Raw genomic sequence first — 7,805 nt, forward strand, 5'->3', positions numbered from 1 at the left:
AAAAAAAAAAGTATATACCTGATATCGCCATAAGGCTGCCAGATGCAGGCTTTCCAAAAAATCCATTTTGTGAATTGGGAAATTGTTTACTGCCTGGCACCAGCATTTTGTACGTTCAGTAAAGGCCCAGAGTCAACCCCTGAATGGGTCTTGGCTACATGGTAGCAGGGTCGTGTTTTCTGACCTTGTTTTAGAAATCAGTAACAAGGATGACTTTGAGAGTTTTATTGAGAAGTTTTGTGTTTTTTGGTTAGTTTTCATTTTTCATAGATTTAGGGGGTACAAGTGTTTTGTTACATGGATGTATTAAATATTCTGAAGTCAGAGCTTTTAGTGTACCTGTCTCCAGAATAGTGACAGGTAGACTTTTGAATCACTTATTTTGGACTAGAAACTAGATTCTAAGAAGAAAAGGAACAAATTGGGCTACAAATTGAATCTGAATTGATGCTTGGTAATAGCTAAAAGGGATTTGTTCATAGAGCCCTGTTGGGCCTGGGTGATGCCCTAACACATCCTTCCTCCTCACCACGGAGTGAGCCAGCCTAGAGATCTATGAGAGGACCCTCCAGGTAGAGGGGGGTCCCCTTCTGAAGGGGGTTTAGATCTCTCTCTGAGCATTTGTGGATGGGACAGAGGTGACCTGTAGGGAGGAGAGACCTGATGCAATCTACTCCCATTCTTTCTGAGACAGCCCCAGGGTGTATCAACATAGCGCGTGGCCCACTTGGGCAGCCATAAGTTCTGGAACTAGAGGCCCTGCCCAGTGCCTGCCACCTGCCTTTCTTGGGCTAACAGCATGTTTGTGGAATAAGGACATACAGGCTAACTGAAAACCTCACACAGTCTATATAGACACAAAGTATCGATGCCCTGAGGTCCTGTTATTTGGTGCCACATAGCATTACTGGGGAATATTACAGGAAACATCTCTGCCAACATTTTTCTGGAGGTAGATTTTTTCTTCAGTCCTATCAAGACAAATTGCTCTGGACTCTGCTTTTTTCATTTTTCCACATCATTCCATATTATTCTACTTGATCATTTCTGTGGCCATCTAGTATTCCATTCTAAGGGGTGGTGTAATTTATTCAACTAATCCCCTGGTGACAGAAATTGGGCTATGTGTAATGTTGCTGTAATGACTCAGCCCTGCAGCAAGACCATCACAAGCATGCCTTCACTGGGAGCTCCAGGAGCTCCACAGGTGAATCCTGCAATGGGATTTCTGGGACAAATGTGCCAAGCACCATGCTGTGTGCTTTATAGCCATCGTCCCATTAATTTTTTGTGACAACACATGAGGCTGGTGCTATAAGGAACTCTGTTTTCTGGGCTAAGAAAATGGATGCATTTTTGTCTGGGTCACTATATCTAGCTTCAATTTTACCCCAGGTCTCTATACTGCCCATGCACAGTGGAGTGCATGTTACCAAACTCTCCAGAAGGTGGCACCATTCATACTCCCTCCTGTGTGCAGCTTGGCTTCTTTGGAAAGAGCTTTTTCCAAGCACCAAGCAACAAGGCCAGGCTGTTTTCTGAGTGAATCTGGGGACCTGGGATTTTTGCTCTATAAGAGGAAGCCAGCAATCACCCTAGCAGACACCCCGTTACCAAACTCTTCTCCCCCTCCCCTGTCTGTAGGTGTGCTTGCATAGATGTCCGGCATGCACAGAAGGCATCAAGGAAATGGACTCTGGAGATGGATGTGGCACTTGTGCAGTACATCAATCGGCTGTGCCGCCACCTTGCCATCACCCCTGCACGACTCCATCCCCATGAAGTGTATCTGGACCCTGCAGATGCAGCTGACCCCAGAGTGGCCTGTCTTTTGAGTATGTGGCTCCCACGGCTATACCTTCCCCTAATGTCCAGTGGGGGCTTGAGGTGTTCACGAGGGCTAGATTGAAGACATGCTTATGAACACCCACCATGAGCCAGGTGTGCAAAGAAAAGGGAGATGAAGAAACGGAGGGAGAGGAAGGCAAAGAGCCGGGATTGTGGCCAGATTAGCCTGAGGCCTTTTTGATGCTCATTACAACGAAGCCAAGCCACAAATACAGAAATGCAGGGGTTGGACTGCCCCCTCTGAGGCCAGGCTGGCGTGGCACGTGAGAACAGTCAGGTAGTCTAATACCTGCAGTGCAGGCATTACCCTTCCTAACAAAGGGACACGTGCTTTTTCATTAAATACCAGGAAGGCACACACAAAATAAGCCATTAATTCTCAGACATCCCCTTGGAGAATAAGCCCTGTTACAATAGGTCCTATACCCACACGTACCACAGGCTGTGCTCAGCCACTCACCTCATCGAACAGGTGCTGAGCTCTGCTTTTGTCTGGATGCCAAGGAGGCAAAGGCAGCAAGAATTGGGCCCTGAACTTCCAGAGGAGAAAGATTTGGGAATGAATAAGAAAAGTGTGTCTCTGGCATGATTTCCTGGTTTTGATACGTGACCTCACCATTAAGGGAAATTGGGTACAAAGTTTGCAGGACTCTGTTTTTTTGCAATTTTTTACAGTCTATAATTATTTCAAAATAAGGAATTAAAAATAATACAGTGTACAGCCTTGGCATGGCCCAAAGGAAGGCTGGGGGCCTTGGATTCCATAGGAGTCAGCACCTCTTGGTCGGCTGGCCCAAGGCCTCTCCTTTGTGTCTGCGTGGCACTGGCTCAGGCACACAGGGCCACTTACTTACTGATAGTACCTCCAGAATCTCCAGGATAAAATCCAGTGTGGAGAGCCTCCTGATCCCACTCCAGGTGGCCCTCACCAGTGATAGGGACTGCCTAGGTGTATCTGCAAACCAAGCATTTCAGCCTGACCACCTTGTGCCCCACAGATGTGCCCATCGAGAGCCTGCGCCTGCGCTTTGCCCTGCTCCAGTCCCTCAACACCACACTGGAGACCTTCTTCCTGCCCCTGGTGGAGCTACGCCAGACCACCATGTACACCCACAGCATCGCAGCCCTGCTGAAGGAGGCCAAAGGTCAGTGTCCAGGCCTTCCCTGGCTGGCAGGAAGATGCCAGGACAATGGTGGCTCACACCTGTAATCCTAGCACTCTGGGAGGCCAAGGCTGGTGGATTGCTTGAACTCAGGAGTTCGAGTCCAGCCTGAGCAAGAGCAAGATCTCATCTCTAAAAATTAGCCAGGTGTGGTGCTATGTGCTGAGTAGTCTCAGTTACTCAGGAGGCTGAAGCAAGAGAATCACTTGAACCTAAGAGTCTGAGGTTGCTGTGAACTATGATGCCATAGCACTCTACCAAATGTGACAAAGTGAGACTCTGTCTCCCCCCCCCCCCCCCCCCCCAAAATGCAAGGGCCAAAGCCCAGGGGCAAGGTCCTCTCGCTATCACCTAGACTCCAGCAAGACACTCTCACCCCCACCCTCCATCTGGCAAGCAGTAGGCCCACCCAAGGGAAATTAATTATAAAAGCAACATAATGCGGGTGGCGCCTGTGGTTCAGTGAGTAGGGTGCCAGCCCCATATACCAAGGGTGGCAGGTTCGAACCCTGCCCCACCAAACTGCAACAACAAAAATAAATAGCGGGGCATTGTGGCGGGCACCTATAGTCCCAGTACTCGGGAGGCTGAGGCAAGAGAATCACCTAAGCCCAGGAGTTGGAGGTTGCTGTGAGCTGTGTGATGCCACGGCACTCCTACCAAGGGCAATAAAGTGAGAGCCTATCTCTACAAAAAAAAAAAAAAACACAACAACAACAGGGCAGCGCCTATGGCTCAGTGGGCAGGGCACCGGCCCCATATACTGAGGATGGCGGGTTCAAACCTGGCCCCAGCCAAACTGCAATAAAAAAATAGCCAGGCGCTGTGGCAGACGCCCATAGTCCCAGCTACTTGGGAGGCTGAGGCAAGGGAATCACCTAAGCCCAGGAGTTGGATGTTGCTGTGAGCTGTGTGATGCCATAGCACTCTACTGAGGGCAATAGAGTGAGACTCTGTCTCTACCAAAAAAAAAAAAAAGCAACATAATGCTCTGAAAACATTCCACTTATTTTAAATGTTTTCAAATTATTTAGAAATCTATAGAATCAAAGCTCTCATTATCTGGCTCCCAGATCCCTAATCCCAGAGGTGACCATTGTTAACAGATGATTATTTGTCCTTCCAGACTTTTCTATTCACATGTAAATAGACATACATGCACATATATAGTTTTTGTTTCCTTTTTTTGATTAAAAATCAGAATCACTTTTCATATTCTATTCTGCAACTCTAGTTTGTTTGCATTGTTCTGCAAGCTGGGTATCCCTGGGCCTGATAAGAGTCAAAGGAAAAATGCAGTTAGACTTTGGCTGGATACCAGCAGGTCCTCCACAGCATTAGGGCCAGTAGTCCTGCCAGCAGCAGACACTATGTGACTCACCCCAGGGCCTGAAGGGCATCAGAAGACCCCACAGGGACAGCAGGAGCCTCGGGGACGCAGAAGGAATGGAAGCAACCTATCCAGCCCCTCTCCCTCACTTCTCTCTCAGGGCTGATCTTCTATGACACAAAAGTGACAGTGATGAATCGAGTGCTGAACGCCACTGTGCAGAGGACAGCGGACCACGCAGCACCAGAGATCACCTTGGACCCTCTGGAAATTGTGGGAGGTGAGGTTGGCTATAGAGACCACAAAATGTGAGCTAGCAGGGCCTGAACAAACTAGTGAATTTCTTGAACTTGAAAGATGCTTTCATAAGAAGTAAGCCCAGGGCCGTTTGGAGTCACTGTGCCCTTGCATCCATGGTGTGGCAGGAGCTCTGAGTTCTGGGTGGCAGGAGGAGAAAATTTGGCTCTCTATGGAGTCAGACCTTTCCTCCCACATCACCTTGGCCATACCCAGTTGCAAGTAGGGGGAATATAGACTTTGTTCTTTCTGATCATCCGTGTACTTGCCAAAAACAGAGATTCTGACATCAAAGAAGAGGGGAGAGTAGATGTTGGGGAGACAACCAGAGTCTCTGCCATGGTCCTTAAACAGACAAAGGCGACAGACACAAAGGTGACAGACAGAAGCAGGAGGAAATGAGAGGGGAACCAGGGTGGGAAGGTCAAGGAAGGACCTCCCCAAAGAAGCAATTGGAAGGCCCTAGAAGATGAAAAGGAGCCAACCACTTAGCAACCGAGGAGGCAGGTTCTAGGCAGAGGGAACCACGTGTGCTAAGCACAGAAGGTTTGAAGATGTTCTTTTTTTTTTTTGAGAGTCTCACTATGTTGCCCTTGGCAGAGTGCTGTGGCATCACTGCTCACAGCAACTTCAAACTCTTGGGTTTAAGTGATTCTCTTGCTTCAGCCTCCCAAGTAGCTGGGACTACAGGCACCTGCCACAGCATCCGGCTATTTTTTGTTGTTGTCATTGTTGTTTAGCAGGCCCAGGCCAGATTCGAATCCACCAGCCCCGGTGTATGTGGCTGACGCCCTAACCACTGAGCTACAGGCACTGAGCCTGAAGATGCTCTAAGAGTAGAGCAAAGGCAAAGGCACAGGGGCCAAACGAGGGTACAGATTGGAGACAAAGCCTGCCAGGGCAGGCTCTGCCTTGGAGGGCAGGGCAGAGGATGGCCACAGGAGGTTTTGAGCAGCTCCTCTCTCACTTTCCAGGGGAACTCAGAGCTTCTGAAAACTCCTACTTCTGCCAGGCTGCTAGGCAGCTAGCCTCAGTACCGTCATCTCAACTCTGTGTCAAGCTGGCAAGTGGCGGTGACCCTACGTATGCCTTCAACATCCGCTTCACTGGGGAGGAGGTCCATGGCACCAGTAAGTGGCAGCCCTGCCAGGCTCCCTGGTGTAGCAGGCTATTTAGAATATAAAACTTCTCAGGCTTATTTTGAGCCTAAGTGGCCTAAGGTATCTTTCACTTTCCTCATCACCCTGTTCTGCAGAAGCCAGATCTGTGCCCAGAGTGACCATCACATCTAAGGTCTCCAGGCAAGCCCCCTGTAGACTGGTGCCTGCGCTGGTCTGGGGCTGTGCTCACTGCGGCATTGCTCTCACAGGGTGGCCTGGCCTGGCCCTTGAGAGGCACGGAGGTACTGGGAGTGCTTGATTAAAACAGCACTAGTGCAGCACTCTGCAGGCCTAGCAGCTGGGACTACTCCCTCATGAGCTGCTCATATGTAGCCCCAGTCAGGAAATGCCTCCCACTGTGAATGGAGAAGAAACCCATTTCTTCTTGCTAGGAGCACTGCAAGGGAGTCCAGCTCTGTCTCCCATTTCCCTAGTCTGCACCCAAGGGAACCCTGTGGCCATCAGCAGCCCACTGGACAGGGGGTCTGCTGTAGGGGGAATGTAGGCAGACCCCCCACACGCTCTGGTGGCTCTAGTTCACTGAGAGCTCAGGATATGCCAGACCTGTGCCCTCACAGCACTGAAACTTTACACTGAAGAGTCAAGTAGCTTCTCCAAGGTCAAGGTCAGACAGCTGGCTGGGTTCCAAACCCAAGCCATTGACCTTCAGGCATCAGCAGTCAGGACTGTCCTTGGAAGCAGAGGAAGGCATCAGGCCCTGCCATCTGCCCCAAAGCTGGGCTTCTGCATGGCTTTCACCAAGCAGCATGCAGGCACAGCTATGCCCAGAGCTCCCTGACCTCAGGGCACTGACAGTGGAACACACAGAGAAGGCCAAGCAACAGAGGAGTTTTTTTAAGAAAACCCATCTGGAATAACAGAAGTAGAGGTATCTATGCATTTATCCACTCATGGGTATGCTCTCTGAGCCAACACGAGCAGTGGGCTGTGAGGCAGTGGCGCCAAGTCAAACCGGTGGCCCTGTCCTCTGCCTGGCCCACAAGTCAGGGCAGGCTTGCAGCTGGGAGAGGGGCCTCATTTAATCCTTGATACAAGCCTGCAAGGTAGGCGTTTGCTCTCCCCACTTGACAGATGGGGTGACTAAGCCTTAGGTCATATCCCTGGGGTCACCCAGCAAATTAAGCAGCAGAGCAAGATTTAAGCTCAGGTCTCCCAGTCCTCAGGATATGGTACTATCCAGTACCTCCTCCTGGGGACGGTCCCTGGAGCTGACATATCTTCTCTGTCATGCAGGTGGCTCTTTCCGTCACTTCCTGTGGCAGGTGTGCAAAGAGCTGCAGAGTTCCTCGCTGTCACTCCTCCTGCTGTGCCCCAGCTCAGCTGTCAATAAGAACAAGGTAAGGCTGAGCCTGGGCAGCTGAGGCGCAATGGCCAGGAGCATGTGTCCTTGTCAGCTCCACACCTTTTCGGAAACCTTTCTGGTCTGGACAGGCAGGTTCATGCCACCTGGCTGGGCATGCTCTGGGGCAGGGCAGGTCCTAGCAGTGGCTTCTTTCCTAGGAGAGAGTTGCTATGGGATGTGCTGGCCTAGGACACATGTTCCCTGGCAGAGATAGAGGCACAGGCCCACAGAGCCTCATCCCACTTCCACTTCCAGGGCAAGTACATCCTGACCCCCAGCCCCATCACCTATGGGGAGGAGCAGCTGCTGCATTTCCTGGGGCAGTTACTGGGCATTGCAATTCGAGCAGACGTCCCTCTGCCCCTGGACCTCCTGCCCTCCTTCTGGAAGATGCTGGTGGGTGAGCCCCTGGACCCTGACCAAGACCTGCAGGAGGCAGACATACTCACCTACAATTACGTCAAGAAATTTGAGAGTGTAAGTGAAAAGCACATTTATAGGCCACGCATGGTGGCTCATGCCTAAAATTCTAGCACTTTAGGACACTGAGGTGGGAGGGTTCCTTGAGGTCAGGGTCAGGAGTTCAAAACCAACCTGGGCAAGAACAAGATCTTATTCTCTACTAAAAATAGAAAAATTGGCTC

General features: G+C 50.4%; 1 protein-coding gene across 1 annotated transcript in view; it reads left to right on the plus strand.

The window, feature by feature from the left end:
* The window catches only part of HECTD4 (HECT domain E3 ubiquitin protein ligase 4), a 213,386-nt gene that overhangs the window by 198,918 nt on the left and 6,663 nt on the right, over nt 1–7,805 (plus strand). Inside the window, exons 66-71 of the mRNA XM_023513244.1 lie at nt 1,645–1,835; nt 2,847–2,993; nt 4,502–4,621; nt 5,613–5,768; nt 7,053–7,156; nt 7,417–7,638. Of these exons, the coding sequence (XP_023369012.1) occupies nt 1,645–1,835; nt 2,847–2,993; nt 4,502–4,621; nt 5,613–5,768; nt 7,053–7,156; nt 7,417–7,638 (940 nt within the window). The remainder of the gene's footprint in view (nt 1–1,644; nt 1,836–2,846; nt 2,994–4,501; nt 4,622–5,612; nt 5,769–7,052; nt 7,157–7,416; nt 7,639–7,805) is intronic.

This window comes from Otolemur garnettii, unplaced genomic scaffold (genome assembly GCF_000181295.1).
Source record: "Otolemur garnettii isolate 467f Iridium unplaced genomic scaffold, OtoGar3 scaffold00038, whole genome shotgun sequence".
Lineage (NCBI taxonomy): Eukaryota > Metazoa > Chordata > Mammalia > Primates > Galagidae > Otolemur > Otolemur garnettii.